This window comes from Psittacula echo, assembly GCF_963264785.1.
Source record: "Psittacula echo genome assembly, chromosome: 2".
In the NCBI taxonomy this organism is placed as follows: domain Eukaryota; kingdom Metazoa; phylum Chordata; class Aves; order Psittaciformes; family Psittacidae; genus Psittacula; species Psittacula echo.
Genome location: NC_137737.1, coordinates 67,779,362 through 67,804,176, shown reverse-complemented (window position 1 = coordinate 67,804,176; position 24,815 = coordinate 67,779,362). Strand labels below are relative to the sequence as shown.

Sequence of the window (24,815 nt, the reverse complement as noted above, 5' to 3'; positions counted from 1 at the left end):
CTACCTTTTGCCTTTCATGTGACTGACTGATGAACATTCCAGTGTTCAACTGAATCTTTGAGTATGTCATTGGGTATGCTCTGCTGTCTTTAAAGCAGTGAATCAATGGCAGGCTCTCCTTTCAGATATACAGTAGTGCTCTGCTTTTTGTTTTTATAGCCCTAGATTTATTCACTACAGTTCCTTAGGGGATGCTGTCCTTACAGCAGCAAATGGAAAAATCTTGATCTGAAGCAATATAAGTAGTGGATTGCAAGTATCATGAGGCAAAGGATAGGAAGTATGAAAGTAGATCACAGAGACACTGTCTGTGTTGCGTACGGCTGTAAATTTGTACACTTGAGATATGGACATACACACCTGCTAGATATGTTTATAGTCCCATTGATGCTTTGGAAATAGTTCTGAGATGTCTGTGACTGAGAAATGTAGCATGAAAAGTCATAAATCTTTGTTAGGGAGCGGCAAGTTTGACGGATGGTGGTCACCTACTACCTCAATCAGAAAGGTAATCTACTCTACGCATTCGCTGATCAATGTTATGTCTTCCTTGGCTGTACTGAATTATACTGCCTAGAAACAGAAGTCTGGTGATGAAATGAACGTGGTGAATTCCCACAAGTATAAAAAATTATCATTGATTTTTAAAATGTCAGGAGACTGCTGTGAGGTTTTTGAACCTCTTCACATCAGGTGCCAGTTGTGTGTATGTCCCCCTGCTTGAGGGAGAATACTTGGGAGAAAGAGCAGTAGAGTGTGTTTGTAAACAGAAGGAAAGACATGAACCAGAAACAAGAGTAGAAAAATTGGGTAATTAGGGAAAAGGATTGTGTCTTCAACATCACCGCGAAGGTGATGGAGGTATTGCCAGTGCTGAGGAAAGGTCAGTCTGCAAGGCTTGCACAGTTGTTAAAATGCACAGCAGTTCCTTCAGAGGCCTGAGGAGACTGAATAGTCTGAAGTCATCGTGTTTATTTACTTAAGCGTCACGCTATGAGGAGGTTCAGCTTTTTGAAATGGTTAATTATTTAAACAGCACTGCCATCCTGTTGAAGGGAGGGTTTATTCAGACAGAGGATGGCAGCAAGATGGCCCCTGTTGAGCAGGAAGCCCTGTGGTGGAGAGCATTTTGTGTGCCCTCCCCATCTCAGGGTCATTTAGGGATAAAAGAATGGGCAGACAGCAGGATTAGTCTTTATTCACAAACCTCATTTTGTTGGGTAACGTGAAATAATTTCCTCCTAATTACCTCTGACGTCTGCAATTCTTGCACTTATTGTTAGTTTCTACTAATGAGAGAAAAGCATGTGCCTAAGGCAAGAGCTCATCCCCAATGGCAGCACGCACACACGTGTGTCTGTGTGTGTAGCTTGCCTCTTTGCACGGCGGGTGCTGGGGATAAATCACACAGAAAATAGGATTATGGTAAACAAGCTCATCTAAATCCAGGATTAGAAGGGGCGATGCAACAACACTGGATGCATGAATGGGGGTGACCAAAAAAAAGCTGCAGAGGTCTGAGCCTGGCTTTTAGCCACGGTGGTAGCTAGGGAAAACATGATTTTGTTTTTTTCTTTTTAGTTTAGCTCTGTGAGGAAGCTGTACATTTGTGGAAACCCCAAGGGAGCTATCTAAATTGTCCTTAGCATCAGGAGGAAGGCAGCAAAATCAGGTGATTATCTATGGGTGACAAGCTGAAACAGAGTTATCATTACACATCTGGGCTCAACCACCAGTAAAAAATACTCTGTGCTGGGGTACGGATGGAAGATGGGCTCTCAAGCCCCTTGTCAGCCCTCTTTCCTGTGATTGATGTCCTGGTGAGCTCTGTTACACTGAAAAGAAAGGTGGTTAAAACGCTCTGCGAAGGCTGCATCTACCACAGGCTTTCCAACCCCAGGCAAGTGACTGAAAGAAACACTTGTTTGTATATATATATATACTTAAGGTATGTTGGGGTCTCCAAATGCACATATGGGCCTATGAACTTTGGAAAATTCTGTTAGTCAACAAACTTGCAATGACAGCAAAAGTTTGTGTGCTTTTGAAAAACCACCCAGATACCAGGATTTCTTTTGACATCTGTGTTTCAGTAGAAAGTAGGACAAGAATCCTCTTCTCTGAGCACAGTTTGAACTTGTCTCTTTACATTAGGAATTTTTATAGCTAACATCATCAGTTATCACAGAAGAATAGTCTAATATCATACATGACTATTACTATTGTTTTGATGTGAGTTTCAACAACTGAAAGCATGAGTTTGCTTCATCTTAGTAATTTGCTGTGGCAAAAGGTCAATGGAGCATTCAAGGGAAAAGGGAGGTGACAGTGGGTAATGTCATTGCAGAACACATCACCTCTGCGTGCTCCCTCATTTGTGGGATGAACAGTGTCTTTAACCTATGGTCTGAATGGGCCCTGGCAGTGTCATCTCTCCTCTGTCACAGCTCCACCTCGGGATGGGATGGACCCCTACTACCACAAGTTTCACTCAACCTATGTCAGCAAATGTTTTTTATGTATGAGAGCAAGGCCTCGCAGAGCAGATATAGTCTGTCCTTGGGCAGATGTTTCTCTCCGTGGTAGAAGATGAGGCTTCAAATGTGCAGAGACAATTTATTTACATTACTATAAAGGAGGAGGAATGGTGTGCTGAGGAGAGGGATGCTTTTAATGGTAGGTGACAGGCAACAGGAAGTGGCATTTGAAGGCAAGGTCTCCCCAGAGGGACCCCTGTGGCAGCTGATGAAATGGAAAGTGTTTTCTCTGTGTCAAAAGTTCATTTCAATCAGAGATGTCACCAGCATGGGAAGGCATTTTTATTCCTGGGGTTTGTCACTGCTTCCATTGCCTGCTCTCATGGAAGCAGTGCAAGTCAATCTGTGCTGTTGTTGCAGCATCTGTTTCTCCTGTCCATTCTCTGCAGAAGACAAGGCAGAATACTTTATGGGGTTACAATTTCCACTTTATGCTTCCTACGCTCTTCAGCCCCCTGATGCAGTCTGTATTTGAGGTCTGAGTTAGGCTGTCAAGGTAGCTGAGACAAATATATTTAGTCTACCTTAGTTTCCTTTGCAGTTTCAGTGGGGTGTCGTATTCTTCATTTTCTGCCCCAAATTGATTGCTTTTAGTTGTCAAACAACTGTCAGCTTTTACCTCAGAGGAAGCCACATTTCTCTGCTGGGCAAAACAATTCATGGTGATATAATGCAAGCTTATGACAGTAGTGAAGTAACATACGTTGGCAATAGAAGTAGTCTTTTATTTCTCCAATAAACAAGAGGCCACATGGAGTCCATTCAGTACTCTCTTTTGAGTAAAAGAATGACAAATATTAATAAAAGCAGGTGAAGCAAACACAAGCAAAGAAGTAGTTGATTCAAAATATTATATTCTGGCTTTAAGAAAAAAGAAAAAAAAGGAGGTTTTTTGTTGTCTTTTATTTTTCTTTTGCTGGCTATGCTGACAAATTAGGCCAGCTCCATTAAGAACTAGTTCATAAATTTCCACCTTGAAAAAAATCTAACCATACATCTTCATGTTTTGTGTCTGCTGATTGTGGAGAGTTAATCATAAGTACAACAGTTGCTCAGCTTGAATGACCTTGTAATTTTCATAATGGAAACAAATCAGATGGCAGTACAAGTAGATAAAAGAAGCAGACTGGCAGGAATAAATTTCACTTTATAGGCTGGTGATTGTAAAATGGAGAAGTTGCTTTTTGAGCAAAATATTTAACCTCACTCAGAAGTTGCAATTTTTTTCCCTCTTTGGCATATTGTGGCAATGCATGTGCAGATTAACGTAAGTAAACCTTGTAAAGGAGTCAAACAGAAAACCAGTTTTTTTGTTCTGACTCCAATCAGCTTTTAAATATATATATATATATGCTCACATATATATGCACAGTGACTATTACTGTGAGCACAAGCTAAAGAAGTAGGTGTAACTTATGTGCATGGTCATCTATCTATGTCCAGAAATGCAGGAGTTTCATATGCTGGTTATTGTATGTGAGTAAATAGAGTTGACTTTTTGAAGAGTTGGCCCCGTAGTAAACAGGATTTAATGTTTTACATGTTTGATTTATAGCGTTTTAAATATCTTCGGGATAAATGTACCAACAAAGAGAATATACTTACTGCTACACCTGGTACAATTAATGTAAGTTTGGAATTTTACATGTTTTCCCTAAGACGTAGTGTTAACGCAAGATTCACTTAGAGACGAACAGGGACTTCTTTTGCATATATGCAGAAAAGTTACAACTAGTCTTTTAGAGCCAAGTACAGATGACAATTATTCTCATATTTCAGTGCACTGGGATTCATAAGCACTGCACAGACCATATTAAATTAAGTCCTTAACCTCAGATCTGACTATGTGAAATTACTGTTTATGTTAACAACTTCAGTGAAGACGAACCATTCTCATGTGTAGTAGACTACATCAACATGTCTCTAAGTGTGCAACCTGAAATGTTCATTACTTGCCTTTCTGATGATAAATAATTTTCAAACCAGCAAACTACAGGGAAGGTATGTTTAACACGAAGGTAAATTCGTAACCTGGTTCTTCACTGACATCCTGAATTCAGGAGGCAGCAACACTAATAGTTAATGGGTAATAAATAAAATAAGCATTCAATATATTGTATTTGCTAAATGAGCCAACATCTGTAATGTCAAGCTGGACTATTTATCCTACAGAATACGTGAGTTTTTTAGCATGCTGGAAGAGTCTTCACAATGTCCTTTGTTGCAGTAATCAAGACAGAAACAGTCTTCTGCCTCCTTGCAATCAACTGGCTTTGATTTAAAAGCTAGCCTGGCAAGCAGGAGACCCTGATCAAAAACAGCAGGAGCTGCAAAAGCGCCAGCCTGCTCCTTCAGTGGGGAATGGTGCCTAGACCATGGCCCCTTCTCCTGCCTGTGCATGGGGACCTCAGTTACTTGGTGGGATGGTGGATGGCCGCAAGGCCCTACACCTGGGTCGGAGCAATCCCAGGCACAGCTACAGGTTGGGCAGAGAAGAGATTCAGAGCAGCCCTGCAGAGAAGGACTTGGGGGTGTTGGTCAATGAGAAACATAACATGAGCCGGCTTCAGTGTGCACTCGCAGCCCAGAAAGCCAACTGTATCCTGGGCTGCATCAAAAGCAGCATGACCAGCAGGTCGAAGGAGGTAATCCTGCCCCTCTACTCTGCTCTCATGAGACCTCACTTGGAGTATTGTGTGCAGTTCGGGTGTCCTCAACATAAAAAGGATATGGAACTATTGGAACAAGTCCAGAGGAGGGCCACGAGGATGATCAGGGGACTGGAGCACCTCCCGTATGAAGATAGGCTGAGAAAGTTGGGGCTGTTCAGCCTGGAGAAGAGAAGGCTGCGTGGAGACCTCATAGCAGCCTTCCAGTATCTGAAGGGGGCCTAAAAGGTTGCTGGGGAGGGACTCTTCATTAGGCACTGTAGTGACAGGACAAGGGGTAATGGGTTCAACAGGGGAAGTTTAGATTGGATATAAGGAAGAAGTTCTTTCCTGTTAGGGTGGTGAGGCACTGGAATGGGTTGCCCAGGGAAGTTGTGAATGCTCCATCCCTGGCGGTGTTCAAGGCCAGGTTGGAGAGAGCCTCGGGTGACATGTTTTGGTGTGAGGTGTCCCTGCCCATGGCAGGGGGGTTGGAACTAGATGATCTCAAGGTCCTTTCCAACCCTAACTATTCTATGATTCTATGATTTGGGGGCACCTCAAATGGCAGCTCGGTTGCACCCAGGCCCTTTGCTCCCACACACAGGGAGATGTAAACTGCAGGTAAATGCCATCCTTATGAGACCCTCACAGAAACTACAGGGAAAGGTCCCTAGCCATCTGCCTTGAAGGTGTTTTCACTGCCCCATCAGCTGGCACACCTTCAACTAAGCCTAGGAGCAGTGTGAGTAACGAGCTCCTTTGGCCTGTTCCGCTGCACTGGGAAGTTTGAGCATCCAAACTATGGTCCCCAACTTTGCTAGAGCAATCTCTGCCCCACTGCAAGGTCTTCCTTGCCCAGGTTTCATCTGTAAAAGAAAGAGGGCAGGCAGCATCTCTGACAGGAATCGGTTTGTTAGGAGTCAGGTTTATGGACACACTGCAGCTGCACATCGATCTCGAAGTGGGGAGCAATTTCCCTGACAGGAGTTTGGTGTCTTCTTGAATCTCCCCAACAGGGCATTCTCCAGCTGATCCCAAAACCTTCCTGTGCTCATTTCAGAAGAAGCAGATGATGTCCCAGGGCCAGAACATTGCCAGAGACTCCTTCCCTTGTCCCAATTAACAACTGAGTGTAAATGCCTGGTGTCCTTCACCCTTGGATTGGGCCAGAACCATTAACGTTTCCCTTATCTAGGCAGACATATATGCTGAGGTAGAGAGACCTGTGCAATTGCAGGAATCGTAGAGCTATGTGATACTCCACCATCCATTTCATCTTCCCCTCAGACTAGCAAAGAAAATCTAATGCTCTGCTGCAGTTAGAAAAGCCGTCAACATTTTGCACTGCATAAATTTCAGTGAGTTAAGGTCTCGATCATGTTTTCTAATGTAACACGACAGATGAAAAAAGGCTCTGTAGCAGTGAAAAGGTACGATTTTTGCCTTTGAAACCCTTGTCATGGGAAACATTTTTGGGAGTTACTTTTATTTCACTTTGTCTTGACTAATTCTTCTCTTCAGAGTCTTCATCCTGTCTTATATTTCAGTAGTGCTGGTAGCCCCACCCCAGTTCAAGGTAGTGTACAGCACTTGACCTCAGTCTGAGGATTTTGGAGCAGATATAAAGACCACGATGGGGAAATGCAAGGCATCAGTGAGGGAATAGTAGGCATCACTGCTCACTTACCTCAGCATCCTCTGTGATCACTGCACACTTGGCTGCCTCAGATTTCATTCTCCCACCTGCCCATCACTGTACCTTGCCTTTCTCTCAGTTCTTTGCACTTGTCACTAGGCATGTCATGTTTTAATAATTAGGGCAGGTGTTAAGATCTTCAGGAGAGAGCAATGCTGCCTCACTATTCAGCATACCTAAAAGGATACTATTCAGTATATCTAAAAGGATGGATTTGACCCAGCAGTACTGAAGATTAAGTGCCATCTTTATTTTCTTTAATGTTTTTTTGATCGGTCTTGGCAACCTGGGAGAGGTGCCCAAAGACTGGAAGAAAGCAAATGTCACTCATCTGTTCAAGAAGGAGGACTCAGGGAATTATAGGCCAGTCAGCCTCACTTTGATCACTGAGAAGGTGATGGAGCAGATAATTCTGGAAACCATATCCAGGCGCATAAAGGACAAGAAAGTCATTAGGAGTAGCCAGCATGGATTCACAAGGGGAAGTCATGCTTGATCAACATGATTGACCTCTACAATGAATTGACTGGCTCGGTAGACAAGGGGGAGCAGTAGATAGTGTCTGTGTAGACTTTAGTAAGGCTTTCAACATTGTCTCACATAAGATACTCAGAGTGAAGTTATTGAATTATGTGCTAGTGGGCAGATAGATTGAAAACTGCCTGAATGGACATGACCAAAGGCCCCTGATTGGTGGCATAAGGTCCAGTTGGAGGCCAGTAATTAGCAGCATACCCCAAGGGGTCCATACTGGGTCCAGTCCTCTTTAACATCATTCATTAATGATCTGGATGCTGGGCAGAGAGTACCCTCAGCAAACTTGCTAATGACTTAAAACTGGCTGATGCAACAGAGGAGCATGCTACCATCCAGCGGGAGGGACCTTGATAAGCTGGAGAAATGGGCTGACAGGAATCTCATTAAGTTCAACAAAGGCAAGTGCCAATTCCTACATTTGAGAAGACAACCCCATGCACTAATGTATGCTGGGGGGTTGTCCAGCTAGAGAGCAGTTTGACAGAAAAGGATCTGGGAGTCCTGGGGGACATCAAGTTGGACATGAGCCAGCAACATGCCCTCGTGGACTTGCATTAGAAAAACTATTACCAGCAGGTCGAGGGAGGTGATCCTTTCCCTCTATTCAGTACTGCTGAGGCCACATCTGGAGTGCTGTGTTGAGTTCTGGGCTGCCCAGTACAAGAGAGGGATGGGCATATGGGAGAGAGTCCAGTGAAGGGCCACAGAGATTATTACGGGACTGGAGCATCTCTGCTTTGAGCAAAGGCTGTGGGAGCTGGGGCTGTTCAGCCTGGAGAAGAGACAGCTGAGGGGAGATCTTGTGTATAAATTGGGATCTTGTGTATAAATTGGCTCGGGAGATCAATGTGTATAAATACCTGAAGAGAGGGTACAAGGGGATGGAGCCAGACTTTTCTCAGTGGTGCACAGTGACAGGACCAGAGGCAACAGGCACAAATTAAACATGAAAGGTTCCCCCTGAACAGCAGGAAACACTTTCTCACTGTGAGGGTGACCAAGCACTGGCATGGGCTGCCCAGAGAGGTTTTGGAGTCTTCCTCCTTGGAGATACTCAGAAGCCATTTGGACACAGTCCTGGCTCTAGGCAGCAACCTCCACCATTCTGTGATAGCATAAGGCATCAGAAAAGCTGACAAAGTCTTTGTATGTTAGCAGCATCTTCGTTTTTTGAAGTGCATGATGTTGTTGGCTGAGTTTTTGTGTGCCTTTGGCACTGCAGGGTGGCCAAGTTCTGTCTCAGACTTTTCTGAATCCTAACACTCTTCACGCCCCCCAGACTAAGGTTACTGTGAATGTGTCTGTCACACAGCTGTTCTGATCCAATGCTTGACAAACCTCTCCTGCTTTCGGTTATTGCACAATGGCTGTGCCAGCACAGTGTAGCCAAGTCACAAGCTCTGAGAAATGCCTGTCTATGACATGTAGACCATAAGAGTCTCTAGCTCACTTCACTTCCAAGAATGTACAGAGTTAGCCCTTGAAACCAAACTCCCTGTGCTCTGCTCCATGGAAAATATTACCAGGACTCAGTTTCTAAACAAGTATGTCTCACAGAAACCCTGTATCCACATGGAAATCAACTCCAGACACCCAACTTCCTTCAACAAGCGTGTTTCTCAGCACCTCCTCATCCCCTTAGTCCACCTCTGCCATAGAAGAAAAAACAAAACAACAGTCACAGTTTCACTTCCAAGAGTTTTCCAATTCCTTGCACTCTTTTCTCCTTTTCTGGCTATCTGAAGCAGAACTTTGAAATCTGCTCTCTCTGGGTGGATCCAGATCCAGCAAACAGAAATTTATTGTTCTTTCTCAATTTGGGGAATTGGGAGCTTGCTCCTCTCAGAAACATCCTCTCCCTGCAATGGTGCTGTCTGGCATCTATGCAACAGCAGTGATCAGCAGTAGTGCAGACTACAGCAATGTTCTAGTGGCTCTAGTAAGAAAATAGGACAGAAGCCTGTATTTGATGCACATTTTGCCAAAAACACTGCTCATCAGAGTTTAGAAAGCTGATAGAGCCTAGTAGTTGTGAGACATTTTCTTCCCTTTCTTCGTTAACAGCTGGCATTCATTAGCTGGGCTCAGCAGAGCACACTGCTGTGAAGTAGGAGTAAAGTTGTTACTAGCACTAAATAATCTCCAGTCATGAGAGTGGGTTTAACACCCAATAAACTACAAGGTACAGTTGTAAATTCAGTATGCTTGTAAAGCAAAATGCAAGTCCACATGACTGGCCAGAGGGGGCTGGAAGGAGGGTCTGAGTGTATTCTTTTACTTCTGCTTAATACTTACGCATGAGAAATTGCATGTTCACACTAAGAATGAGGTTGAGCAGAACTGGGAAGCAGGCACTGCATCTGTTTGCCCAGGCCATCCTAGCCAGCATGTTTTAGCACCAATCCATAGCCTCTCATAGCAGTAGGTGCAGTTTCCAGTTTTATGAACACTTTGTGCACCATCGATACATATTCAGAAGGAACTTTTGCCAGGGTGACTGTGCTGATTCCGTGTTACCTCTCTCCAAGCCCTCTCCTTGCCTTCACTGCAGCTGGATATACAGAAAACAAATGGATGCCACAAAACCAGGGCACTGAAAGCCCAGGACAGATGTATTTCAGGGTACCCTGCAGGGAAATCCAGGCTTCTCCTGTGGCATTTCAGCAGCCATGAGCAAACATACTTTGTCTGTCTTGCATGCAAAATGTTTTGAGTTATTAACTCTCTTCAGCCTCCTTGCCTGAATGCCAGCTACATAAACTATTTGGAACAGTAAGAAGCTCAAAAAAACAGTCACCAGTTTAAGGTAGTCTTGTGTTAGAGGACTAACAGTTGCAAAAATGTGGAGTTTAATATCAGCCTGATTTGAAATGTCACAGGGAAGGCATCTACAACGCTGTCTCAGTGGGGTTTAAGAAGTGAAGTATCTGAAGTGTAAAAGAGAAATGACTTCAAGACAGCTGGGCCAGGAACAGGTTTCTCTCCCATTTTACATAAAGAAGATGGAAGATGTTGTGGGGCATTCCGTCCTCTTCCATAGTTCAACATCAGCTCTAATTAAGTAAAACAATAATGAAAAGGATGCTGGTCTCCACCCAGCAGCTAGATTGTGGTAACACAGCAGGTTTTTACATTAATGAAGTGTTGAGGGAGGTGGGGAATGTGCAGGCAAGAATACAGGCACTAGTCAGAATGAAGAAACTTTGTTAGGGGTTGCACTGAACCTTTGTAACTTCAGGGAGAAAATATAAAAAGCTGGTGTCACACTATGCAGCAAATGAAGAGAAAGGCTGCAGTCTGTTCAGTGTAGCACACAGGGTTTGAATGTCCCTGTGGACGTGTTTTGTTTCATGGGGGTTCTCTGTTTATTTTGAAGTTAAGCGTATTTGCCTGGAAATACGATCTTGTTACTTTGGAGATTATTGATTCCTGCTGCTAATTCCGTATTTGATGTAATAAGCCTCTTTGTAACATTCCATTTGTTTTGCTGTGGAAATACTTACAAAGCAACAACAACAGAAGAAAGATTATCACTTTATGGTCCAAATTTAGCCTCTGGGTAATTACATGCATCTCAATAACTTTGAGAGAAGAAAATGCAGATGGGACAAGAATTCTCCTGATTAAAATATACCTTGTCATGCTTTTAGGCCACTAGATTTAAACCTAAAGATGATGAATAGCTGTGAGCAAATCATATCTAATATCTTGTCAAAATAACAACTGTGCAGTTTCCTAAGGCGCTAGTGGGGGAAATGGGGGGGTCCATTTTAACCGGGTGAATAATTTCTTCTTTTTCTTTAACTAGGCATTTTTGGTATTTTCTGTCTCAGGTGCAGCATGTTTTCATTGATATTCCATGAGATGCTATGATTTTTTTAAGTAAATTTCTGTTCTTTGCTAATGCACAGAGGCAGAAGTAGGCTCTGGCAGTGAAGGTGTTAAATACACACCCCCTGGAAGGGGACAGATTGTGTTCTTGAGCGAGATGGGTATTTACACAATGGGCAAATCATAGTGAAACATGAATTCTCTACGAAGGTAAGAAACAAGTTTGCAAACAGTGATGCAGGTACAAAAGAATCGGTGTGGTAAAATGAGCACAAAGACAAAGTGTGATCAGCAGGTAACACAGATGCAGATGTGACCGTTAAATGGCTAGGAATGATCCGGACATCTGCAGTACAGCTGGCAGTGCAGCTACAGGGAAGAGCTCTCCTTGCAACCTGCTTCAGTAGATTTGTGCTTTTATTACCATAGCAGTTAATGCAAGAACAGTTGTGTCTACTGGAGCTGGCTGAATAAGGGATTTTTTTTGCATTTGGTACTAAAATAAAACAACATAATTAACAATAATAATAAAGTGGGGTACAGAATAAAAATAGCAAATAGAGGCATTTATTTTTATATTTCAAACTGAGAACTAGCATCCAGTATCTGAAGGGGGCCTACAACGATGCCAAAGAGGGACTCTTCGTAGAATCATAGAAGAGTTAGGTTTTGAAGAGACCTTAAGACCATCTAGTTCCAGCCCCCTGCCATGGGCAGGGACTGTAGTGATAGGCCAAGAGGTAATGGGTTCAAACTTAGACAAGAGGATCTGTAGGAGAGGATCTGGTTCGAGACCATCTTAAAAACCTAAACGTACACAAGTCCATGGGACCTGACGGAATCCATCCGCGGGTCCTGAAGGAGCTGGCGAATGAAGTTGCTAAGCCACTGGCCATCATATTTGAAAAATCATGGCAGTCAGGTGAAGTTCCCGACAACTGGAAAAAGGGAAATATAACCCCCATTTTCAAGAAGAGGAAAGTGGATGACCCGGGGAATTACAGACCAGTCAGTCTCACCTCTGTGCCTGGCAAAATCTTGGAGCAGATTCTCCTGGAAGGCATGCTAAGGCACATGAAAAACAACAAGGTGCTTGGTGACAGCCAGCATGGCTTCACTAAGGGGAAATCCTGGCTGACAAATTTGGTGGCATTCTATGATGGGGCTACGAAACTGATGGACAGGGGCAGAGCAGTTGACGTCATCTACCTGGACTTGTGCAAAGCCTTTGACACTGTCCCACACGACATCCTTGTCTCTTACACTGGAGAGACATCAATTTGATGGGTGGACCACTCAGTGGATAAAGAACTGGCTGGATGGCCGCACGCAAAGAGTTGTGGTCAATGGCTCAATGTCTGGCTGGAGACCGGTAACGAGTGGTGTCCCTCAGGGATCGGTGTTGGGACCGGTCTTGTTCAACATCTTTGTCACTGACATGGACAGTGGGATTGAGTGCGCCCTCAGCAAGTTTGCCGATGACACCAAGCTGTGTGGTTCGGTTGATACGTTGGAGGGAAGGAATACCATCCAGAGGGACCTCGACACGCTTGTGAGGTGGGCTGATGCCAACCTTATGAAGTTTAACCATGCCAAGTGCAAGGTCCTACACCTGGGTCGGAGCAATCCCAGGCACAGCTACAGGTTGGGCAGAGAAGAGATTCAGAGCAGCCCTGCAGAGAAGGACTTGGGGGTGTCGGTCGATGAGAAACATAACATGAGCTGGCTGCAGTGTGTGCTCGCAGCCCAGAAAGCCAACCGTATCCTGGGCTGCATCAAGAGGAGTGTGACCAGCAGGTCGAAGGAGGTGATCCTGCCCCTCTACTCTGCTCTTGTGAGACCTCACTTGGAGTATTGTGTGCAGTTCTGGTGTCCTCAGCATAAAAAGGACATGGAACTGTTGGAACAAGTCCAGAGGAGGGCCACGAGGATGATCAGGGGACTGGAGCACCTCCCGTATGAAGATAGGCTGAGAAAGTTGGGGCTGTTCAGCCTGGAGAAGAGAAGGCTGTGTGGAGACCTCATAGCAGCCTTCTAGTATCTGAAGGGGGCCTACAAGGATGCTGGGGATGGACTGTTCATCAGGGACTGTAGTGACAGGACAAGGGGTAACGGGTTCAAACTTAAACAGGGGAAGTTTAGATTGGATATAAGGAAGAAATTCTTTACTGTGAGGGTGGTGAGGCACTGGAATGGGTTGCCCAGGGAGGCTGTGAATGCTCCATCCCTGGCGGTGTTCAAGGCCAGGTTGGATGAGGCCTTGGGTGATATGGTTTAGTGTGGGGTGTCCCTGCCCATGGCAGGGGGGTTGGAACTAGATGATCTCAAGGTCCTTTCCAACCCTAACTATTCTATGATTCTATGATTCTATAAGAGAGATTTAGGTTAAATATAAGGAAGAAATACCTTACTGTGAGGGTGGTGAGGCCCTGGCACAGGTTACCCAGGGAAGTTGTGGCTGCCCCATCCCTGGCAGTGTTCAAGAACAGGTTGGAGAGGGCCTTGACAACCTTGTCTAGGGTGAGGCATCCCTGCCCATGGCAGCGGGGTTGGAACTAGGTGATCTTAAGGTCCTTTCCAACCCTAACCATTCTATGATTTTGTTCAGTGCACTTCCTTAATGCTTTTTTAATACTTTCCCTTTTTTGTTTTTTTTAACTACTCACTAGGTTTGACCTCACCCTGCAGATAGTTTCTGACCTGCTGGAACTCAGTTTTTTGGCAATTTTGCTTTTTGTCAAAAACATTTCACCTAGCCCTAATTCTTAATCTTAAAGATTTTTTAGGCTGCAGCCCTTTGCAGTAAGTCACTGCTATTTATCACCTGCCTTTCATGCCATCTGGGGCTCTGAAATCCCTCTGGCACAAAATAGTTATTCACTCTTAAGTCTCTCAAAATTCGTTCACTTCCCAGAATTTTCTACTTCAGTAACAAGTGTGGGCACCATGCTATTTCCTATGCATCTTTTCTCCTAGAAGCTGAATTGCCGTGGTTTTGAATTGCTGATTACTGCCAACTTCTCTTACAAAAGCATTTACTTGGAATTCCTATATTGTGGCTGTTCCAAGTCACTGAGTATTTTAGCTTTTGATTAATTTCTCAGAAAGTGGGTAAGTTGTGCTTTTTTGACATTACCAATGTAAGGTGCCTGTCTGGGGATGAAGTTGGTTTCTGCAGTATGGTTCATTTGCCTTTCTTCATGCTGGCGCTGGTAGGGTGGTCTATAACAAATTAACATGGTCAGGGGATATACATGATTCTTCTCTCTGCTCTTTGAGTGGTCTATAACTGCTGCAGTAACAAAGGAGACTTTTTCATGTCGCCTGTGTTTAAGCTTGCCATCAGCAAGCTGGTAAAGCTCCCTGCTCAAGTTTCCTTCGTTAAAACCAACAGCTTTCTGCATTTTGGATTGAGATTGCCATGACGGTCACAGATTATTCGGACTGCCAACCAGAACTGGTTTGTTTGTTTACGTGTTTTGGATATTCCTGGCTTGATATTTAAAGATTACAGTTGTGTTTCTTAGTGCATATGTGAATAAGAAGATAGAGTGCTGTTGCTTTTTTAATAAGACAAATTGCATTTTGACAGTGCTAGAAGTGTAAGATACCTACTAGTGCAGTCTACGTACATACAGTCACTGTGGTCCATATACAATCACCACATAGTCTCTGTGGTCCACAGAGGCCCATTAGGAGGTCTGATCTTCACACTAGCTAAATATAAGGAAGGTGGTTCCTCCCTCATGCGCTTCATCCCTTAACCCTTTCTTGGAGCCATCAGATGCTTCTCAGCATAGGTGACATTTAAGTTTGTGGCAGCAGATTTCTCAGAAGAGGATCTTTAGAGGAGAAGGGCACTGGGGAAAATGAGTGGGGTTTTAAAGGGTTATGGGAAGTTTGGGAAGTGGGGCTGTGCTCCTGTTGCTGCCCCGTCCTCTGCAGTTTCTCACCTGGCCTCACAGACCTCCTTCCCACCTAAAGCATTGCTTCCTCTCTCTATACCAAGGTCACAACATGCACAGGAAAAACTGCTTTACTCCCATATCAAAGCATGTTCGACCCATGTGAGCATCCCTGAGCTGGGGCAGAGGAGCATGCCTGGGAAAGGGGGTCTGCTATTCTGGCTCATGCACAGAGATGGCTCTACTTTTAAGAGCGTAATATGTATGGTAAGAAGCAGCCATGTGCTAGAGACTAGAGGAAGACCCCAAATTTGTTTAATCCAAGCTGCTAAAACCACCAGGGGCTGATGTAACAACTCCACTCACAGCTGGCTTGATTGGGTGGCAGAGAACTGAAGGGATCTTGGCCTCTTCCTCAGTCTGTTGTTTGGTAGAACCACCTATAGGATTGTCCAGGAAGCCCTTTGGCAGCAGACTGGGGACAAATATCAATGTGAAACTGAACATTTTAAGATTCTGTGATTCTATGAGCTGGCTTCAGTGTGCGCTCACAGTCCAGAAAGCCAACCGTATCCTGGGCTGCATCAAAAGGAGCATGACCAGCAGGTCCAGGGAGGTGACCCTGCCCCTCTACTCTGCTCTCGTGAGACCTCACTTGGGGTATTGTGTGCAGTTCTGGTGTCCTCAGCATAAAAAGGACATGGAACTGTTGGAACAAGTCCAGAGGAGGGCCACGAGGATGATCAGGGGACTGGAGCACCTCCCGTATGGAGACAGGCTGAGAAAGTTGGGGCTGTTTAGGCTGGAGAAGAGAAGGCTGCGTGGAGACCTCAGAGCAGCCTTCCAGTATCTGAAGGGGGGCTATAAGAATGCTGGGGAGGGACTATTCATTAAGGACTGTAGCGATAGGACAAGGGGTAATTTTATAACAAACCAGACACCAAAATGCCTATAGATAGCAAGTATATCTGTTCAGCTCTGATTGTTTTACATGGTGCCATTTTATTCAAGTCATTCATGCATTGACCTTGAACTGTAAAGTATGATTTCTTCAGCTTTGTAAAATCAGCTTTTGGTTCAATATTATTGCCTTTGGAGAAGCGTCTCCTCACAATGCTGTACAGACAACAGAAGGACAATCACTAACATTTTAGAACATTTTTTTATTACAATGGGTCCTAACATCCATCTGTTTTTTCTGGCATGCTTTAGATTTTCAACCAGTGTTTAGTATATTTTTCCCTCTGGATTCCTAGCACTCAAAAATACCCCATTTTTATTGTTCCAAAAATATATTCTTGAATTAGATACACAGTAAATTCCCTCCTCTAAAAAAGATTGGTCTTTTTGTTTCCTGCTGCAGTTGTTAGATATTTTGTTCTTGGGATTAGGGTTAAGAGATTTGAGAATTAATGCTGAAAGCTCCTGTGGTGTAACTATCTTAATTCCACCATGCCCTTTTTAAAAAAATCATTTAAACTTTCATGTTCATATTTTGTGTGAACAGCCAGCATTTGGCTAAAAGGTTTGATGTTATTGAAACAGGAGAGGCTCCATTTTAGGCCTTGAGGTGTGAGACATAAGCATGCATGATCTTGCAGTGTTCCATGTATTGATAGGCATTTTACAGTTAATATAATTAAAATACAGTTAATATTATTATTGCAGTTAATATTATTATTAATATTCAGACAAAATCTGAATCTCAATGTCTAGCACTACTTGGCTAGAAATGAATAAGAAATTAAGCAATTCCCAGGGTGAATGCGGGTGTGTGTCTGCATTGTGGTACTGTGGTCTAATGAAAGATTAATGACTTGGGTATGTCATTAGTCACACTGTTTCTACTCAGAGTCATAGGACTATCTGGTCATTCTTCTATTTCTTTTAACAAAACACAGAGTTTGTGGTCCAAGATGATTCTGCTTTATTGGGGTATTTTAAAGAAATAAGTTCTGTATATGATAGGCAGGATTATAACTTTATGCAGACATAATGAATTGTTGAAATCTACATTTTGAATATGATTCTCTTTCCTCAGGAGACGTAATCTGGACAGCCTTTTCTTTCTTGGGCAGCTTGTGACATTCCCAAGAGTAAATAAAAATCAAAATAAATCAGTTCCTCGGAGCTGTGAGTCAGGAATGGACTCACATGGGCTAAAAAATGAGAAAACAAATTGGTCAGGTTCAGAGTTTTAAACAAAGGGTCAGCTTCATTATATTTTTCAGTACCTGCAGATGCTTCAGCAAGCAGAAAATTTGCTCATTAGTTTTCCTCAAAGTCCTCAATGCAATCTAGGCAGGAAAATTAAATTTTCAACTAAAATTATGCAGATTTTAATTTAGACTCTACCCCCTATCCATATAATTTATGCTTATTCCAGACTTGGTCCTAGCAAAATTGTCTAACTAGTTCTCATCTAAACTCTATCTCAGTGGTGCTTCACTCATTTTCCCAGGGATGAACAAGGGTCTCTGCCTGCTTTAATCTGCCCTAGTCATTGCCACAGGCTTCTTTATAGCTGCAGAAGAACCACCATCTCCCAGAGGCTGAGTGTTTAAAATCAGCAGGGAAGTGGAGAGCAGTCATTACATGGTAACTGAATCATGGCAAACACTCTTTATGGTTTTATTGCCTTAATTTCTCAGGGAAAGATGTTATAAGGCATATTATCATTATTGATATCAGGAGACTTGTCTCAAAGGAAAGAGAGCTTAAAGGAAGAGAACATACCCTACAGATTAGCCAACATCTTAATGGAGTCAAGTACAGGAATTTTAATGGTGTCAAACTCTTACATTTGCTTCTTTGGTTAGGGATTTTCTATGTAATATGCCTTCAGTTTATTCACTCATTGGTAAAACTGCATTTAATCCCATTTTATAAATCCTGTTAGGAGAAAGATAGTTCTCTGTAGACTCTAAAGTCTGGCTGACAGTATCTGGGCTGATACTTCAGAGAAAGTGAACCTCCAGGCTTACAAATATTTTTGCTCATTGTGCAGTGATGTAGGGAAAGGAGGTAGTTCATTCCTGCCTTCTGCTAACAGTTAACTGGCAGAAGCAGATACAAGATTTTTTTCTCCTCCATTTTTCTCCTCCAATTTTCTTTACTTGGCATGGGAGTGCAAAGAGCCCCTGGTAGCCTATACTTCATCAATATTGCTTTGCTATCAGCATTATTGTTGGGAAATGCAAGCTAAATTAAGCAACAGTAAGACTCTTTACTCCCATTGAATTTTCCTCATGGCGAATTAACATAGCTGATGTAAATCAGCACATTACTATTGGCTTCAGTCGTGCTCATTTATGCCAACTAAAGAGCAATGTGACAAGTAGTTCTTTGTAGCAGCTGCCTTCTCACGTGCCCAGCTCAGATTTACTCCTCTCTTAGAGCAATCTCTAGGGTGGTATGAGCCAAATTGCAGCTCAGTAAAAAGATTTGCATCTACAGAATAAATTCAGGAGTTGCTCCAGAGATTATGCTTCACTGTGCTCAGAAGTTATTTTACATCAGGGTGACCTAAGTCATTAAGAATAGCTGCGTGAGCGTGTTCTGGTGATGTTCTGGACTCCTCACTGTGCTGGTGTGTGCCCTTCTGTGGTTGCCTGTGACCTGTTTACCCATCAGGCCTGCTCTTGGATCATGTGCACCAGATGTAACCATTCAAGCGCTGAAGAACTGCTTGGTTCTGCCTCTTGTGTCTGCAAACACTCAGAGTTAATAAGCCTGGCAAGTATATGGGGAATCATTTTCCATCAAGCCCTGTACTATATCAAGCCATTATATTTACAGATGACCCTATACTAAGCTCTTAAATTTTCTTATCCTCTGTGCAGAGGCAAAGATGAATTCCTGGTACCCAGAATACACGTACGCAGCACCATCCTGTTCACATAACCACCATGACATTAATCAAAGCTCATCCTCAGCAAAACAAGAGATTAAGGAGGGAAAACCTGTGCCTGCTAGTAGGGGATAGCCTTGGCAGTCAGGTGTGCCTTGCCTCTAAAGCACTATTAGACAAAAGGGCTGCAAAGGCCTGACCATCATCCCCACAAGTAGTTGGCCACTGCCCTGAATGCCCTTTGGGTATGGCCACGCTGTACAGCAGGGAAAGCATCATTGTGGACTCTTCGTTTAAGTGTTTTGTATTGCCTGGGGAGAGGTACAACCACTTTATTGCTCCTGCAGGACACTGCCACATGGAGCAGAAACTTCTATAGCAACTGACGATTGTCCCTCATGCCTCCAAACTCCTACTCATGCACCATGACGTGCCCAACACAGCCCAAAATGAATTAAAAAACTAAACTAAACTAACCATCTCACAATGTCCTTATGAAGAGCTGCACAGCTCTTGTTTTACTGTTCTAGCACAAGGCGTGTGGTGCATTTTGAGCATGTAGGGAATTAATTCAGAAAATTGTTTTGCTGTCAAGTTTATCTTTGTAAATGTGAGCGAACTGGTTTATTTTTCACTGACAGTCTCATTTGGATATTATACTTACAGAAGTGTAAACCAGGCAATACATTGCAAAGCACAAATTACAAAAAAACCCCTTTCTGATCCCCTTGAATGCCCGAATTTCATTGCAAAACTGCATGAATGGCGCAGCGAGGGTCAAGCATGTTCACACAAGATATACAGAAAATACTGTTGAAGGTGTTTGCTCTCTAAGGCCTGTCTTGCCTGCTCATTAGACACCTGTGCTCATAGAGCTCCGTGAAACAGCCAGAGTAACCAACAAACAGCAGCACTGCACATCCCACTCGATTCTGTTTTCACAAGCAGATCTGTTCTTTGCTGTTGCACCGGGCTCCTTCCTCACCTCCATTTTCTCCTGTTTATTCTGATGGTGCTGCTAATGAGACACTTGTCTCCTAACCTCTGTCTGGCCTCTTGACAGCATCATGCAGCCGCTGTGATGTTACAGGAAGTTAGGCACACCAGCAATCCTGCAATCAAACTGCTGAAATGAACCTCTGAAAGCTAGGTGGGCTTCATCAATAGTTTTTCATTCAAGGCAGCACAGGAACGAAGGTAGAGGAGGGGAGGCATCACACCTGGGTGTTTGCCAAGATCAGAGCAGTGCCCTGGAGATGGTGTACTGAAATCTGATGTGCAAAAAATACTGTTTTGTTGGAGCCATGGTAACAAAGCAATAGCTGCTTACATTTTTTGATTTACAGGATCTGTAACTAGTATCAAGATTTTCAAAGACAGTAACACTAGCAGCTGTTCAACATCTGGCAAACCTAGAAGTTAAGAGGCAAGAGAAAAAGTGATGCTGTTCTGAGGAGCTGGTGGAGGTTTTTGTGAAGCCCAAACATAGTTTGGGGGCAGAAGCCACTGTAGCAACAAGAGAAATTAAACTAAAAGAGTAAGAGATTCAGAGAAGAGAGAATTGTGAGAGGATGGAAGGGAAGGGCTACAGAAGGTGCTGGGTTTGTCTGAGGCACTCAGCAGGGAGGGACTCACAATGAGGGAGCAGGAGCAGGCTCAGTCTGAAAGGATGGTGGAAATAGGGATGTAACAGCAGTTCATGGAGATGAAAGCAGAAAGGCCAGGAGCCTCCACAGCTTCTATTCGTTACCTTCCTTATCCTCCAGCCATGCTTCAGTGTTTGCACTGTAAGGACTAGTCATGATTTTGTTCCTTATCTTTTCCTAAGTCTTGCTATAAAAATTCTTGGGTTTGTAAGGGTTCAGAAGCAGTCAACAACCCATGAATGCAGATGGCTTCAGCTCCCCAGACTGAAGCTATCAAAAGTGTCATAGCTTTTTATGCCATGTAAGTGCATCACTTGAGAATGGTGGCCATCATTTACACAGGAGCACTCTGCAGCCTGAAAAGCATGGATAATGGGGTCTATAAAATCCCATTTGACTCTCATGGGGAATACAGGTTTTTGTGGCTGGCTTTCACTATGGGCCCTACCAGACATCATGGAGAAGAATCCCATGGTCTGTAAGTCCCTGAATAGCAAAAGAATAGAGGGTGCATATAATACCAAGAGTATAATTGGAGGAAATTTCTGTCCTCTGTGTGGAAGCAATGACACAGTGAAGTGAAAGTTTTGTTTAAATTCATCTGCTTCATGGCAAGTGCCCCAGTAAACACGTGGAAGACTTGGTCCTTTTTGCAAATCACCTATGTAGATAGATAAAACTTCTGCCTTTTGTTAGAAAAGCTCCAGTGTGAACTGTTCTTGATGGAACTGTTAGTGGAGTCCTTAAACCTCTGTTTTCTTGGAAAGGGGAGGACGTTTTTGGGAGCATTCTCTTCAGACCGGTTTCTCCTTTTGCTTGTTGTGTGGTTTGTTTTTATAGATGTAGCCGCACACTGGATGGCTGGAGTCCATCCTTAACATCCCTCTGATGCATCTTCTTGAAAAGCATCATGGTACAGTGGATTCAAAACATTGTATAACTCAGTTCCTGCAGGCACACATGGTGGGGCTAAGAATGGCAAATTTTTCTCATAAAAAATGCAAAATAAAGTAATTTTAGTTGCCTCTTGGTGATGTCTGCCATTAGCAACAGCTACTGTATCTTGAAGATGGTAATAGCAAGCAATTGAATAGCATGCTCTCTCTTCAAAGTACTTTGCAGACATTCTTTTCTTCTGAATTAAGAATAAGTTCCTGTCCTTTTCAACACTTTTCCAATGAGATAAATGTTCGATCTTCCATGGGAAAGAGAAAAACTAGTGTCTCCATATTCTACACTGGAATAGGTGTATTCCCTCTTTCAGCTGGCAGAGACTGGGGCCCCCAATTTGGGAACATCTCTGAATGACAATGTCTGAAGGAAGAGGAGGCTCTGTCCTGTCATTGGCATCATTGACAAAACTCCTATTGACTCGGAGGAGAGTATGAGGAGGCCAAACAGTGCTGACTTCTGATGTCATCTCCTTGGTTTACTTTGTTTTCCAAAGACCCTTTTGTGCTTCTCTCCCTTGCATTGTATTCTGAATATTCAGATCATTTTTATGTTCGGGGTCCCCACTTGTAATTACATTGTGGGTTTTGTGACCCTATTACGTACAGGTTGACTGGAAGTCACGCTGATCCTTCAATATAAGATTTAGTAAAAGCCACAAGAGGAGGAGGGCAGTGAGGGTGTGGAGGAGGAGGAGGGCAGCTGCTATTGTTCTATCATCAGCGCTGCCAAACCACCCCTTGTTTTTTCTGTGGCCTGTGTGTGTCCAAATGCTGTTTGAACAAACAGGGCACAGTCAGGAGGCTGGCAAGAGGGCAGCGAAAGAGTTAGCAGGGTCTTAGCTAGAAATACTTGCACGAGTCAGGAAGCAAGCATGGGAGGAAGGAACTTAAGTGGAGACATCTGTGTAGCTTAGCTTTCAGCAGCTCTGCCTGGGGTAGGGGTGGGAGAGTCATGCCTAAGATGACACAACCTATTTTGTCTTTTGTGAGTTGAAAACAGAGGAAACTGCGAAAGCGAAGCATGGTCTGTGTCACGCATGGTCCAGGCATACCAAGTACATAATGGAGCAGTGTCAGTGCTTTCTGCTCTGCCTCTCACACCCCAAAATAACTTTTCAAGACAACTGAGGAGAATATGATATGGTCCAAAAATTGATCTTGGACTTTTTTCGCAGACGACTGAGCCAGAGGCCAACTGCTGAAGAATTGGAGCAGAGGAACATACTGAAACGTAAGTCCTGATACCTCTGACATTTAACCTCAAGCTAGTTTGGGTTAGTTTAGATGTATGTTCGGTGTTTTTTATAAAACATCAACTATTCTGTACATGAATCATTAATAATAAAGACGTGTATCATAAATGCAAATAAGTATGCAAGTCTGTAGCAACATCCAGAGCTGCAATTCTTTAAAATCAGAGTCAGTAAATTCACAAGAATGAACTATCTATGGGGAGAAAAAACACAGACTTTAAATCTCTTTTGCAAGTCCTGTTTCAAACAGAGAGTTGGTCATTCTGAAAAGCTTTTATGCAGCTCTTACACAGATGAGCATCCTGTTATAAGTTAGTAAAGACATTAGGGCATGGCTTGATTAGTTTTCCTAAAAATCATTGCAGCATCTAGACTAGATGGAGCCTTTATTCAGTTGAAGAAAGAAACCAATGTGACTTGGAATTATTTCCCTGAAATGTTCCACTGAAACTCTTCCTTTAAATCAGCCAAAAATTTGCTGGTAGATCCTCAACATATGATACTTTAAAGGGGCAAAATGCCATTTAGAGAACCTGATCTGGATTAAGTTCCTGGACACATTGCCACCAGCTTCAAGGGAAGCAGGACTGAGTCCAGCACAAATCTTGTAATCTTATGAAAGAACAGGAAAAAAATTGCAGTTTCTTTATTCACATTGAAGTGGTTTGAGTATTAAAAGAAAGCTGTTTATCTCACTGTTGTTACTTACAGAAAACAAAATAAACAAGTTCTTCCCTTCTTTAGTTAGTAAATGCATCATGCCAGGGAAATTTTTAAAAATTACTACAGGAAAAAGTACTTCTAACTGGTACCTTGTACATAATGTCTCCTTAGGTAGGAGAATTTACCTTCTCCTGTTGTTCAAATAACTGCATTGTACAGAATCATAAAAATGTGGTAATTTGCTGAAAATTGGCAGAACTGATTGATTAAATACTTCAAAATCAGATTCCTAGCAAGTAAAGGATCGTGTTAATGCTCAGCGGGGTCTTTTCATCTGTTCATGTTATTACACGTCAGACAAAGAGAAAGCAAGAGACACCACTGTCAGTGCAAAGAGGAGAAAAGACTGGACAGCAGAGCAGTGTGGGCAAGCCCGAAGCTTCCAGAAAAGCCATTTGTTTGGGGCCAGCCCCATTTTAATAGCGGTGCTGGTACTGCCTACTCCTAACTCCCATGACTGGCTGCTGGAAGGAGTCAGGGGCAGAACCTGAGGATATAGGTGACACATCCAGATGTGATTGCCTCACACGGGGGTAGCAGAACAGCTGGAGGAGGAAAAACCTGCAACGTGACTGGTGCCAGGCTCAGGCAAGGAGGGACAGAGGCCAATTCTCTGGGCAGCTCATGTTGTCATCCCAGGACTTAGGAACAAACATGTGTCATGCACCACCTGGCACTGGTGCGTGACCTGTAAACACCACCCTGGCACTGGTGGGGCTGGCTGGGGGGGAAGTGGAGGTCTTGGGCAGCTGCTTTGGCAGCAGGATTTGAACCAACATCATCAGAGAGGCAGCATCTCCAGTGCTGGGTGCCTTGCAGTAATTCGTAAAGGTCACGTTGCTGATCACAGCAGTCACATAGCAAGCTGAAGATCTCTTACATTTCAGGGGGATTATCCCCTGAGTCACATTAGTTTCCTTTTGAATTGGATAAAGGCTCTTAAATGACATGGATGTGTTTGAAAATTTTACCCTGAATACAGAACAATATTGTGTTTTCTAAATGGAATTTTTATAGCTTGGTTCCTAAGAACAGATCTGCCCCAAAACATGTGTGTCTTGGTAGACAAACAGCTTCATAATTACAGCAAAAAGTAATGTGGCATTTCCAAGGCATCCCGGCCTTGGTGAAACACAGCAGGAAAGGAACAAAAAATTAGAATAGTTACATAATTTAAAAAATAAGAAAGCATATAAATGCTCCACCCTTAAACAAGTAAATATAAATAGTGTC

The 24,815-nt window shown here is 43.3% G+C and overlaps 1 protein-coding gene across 1 annotated transcript in view; it reads left to right on the top strand.

Annotated features, from left to right (window-relative positions):
* PHACTR1 (phosphatase and actin regulator 1) overlaps positions 1-24,815 on the top strand; it is a gene marked incomplete at its 3' end in the record, with an annotated part of 311,992 nt that overhangs the window by 274,427 nt on the left and 12,750 nt on the right. The window contains exon 9 of the mRNA XM_080639593.1: positions 22,782-22,837. Coding sequence (XP_080495719.1) covers positions 22,782-22,837 — 56 coding nt within the window. The remainder of the gene's footprint in view (positions 1-22,781; positions 22,838-24,815) is intronic.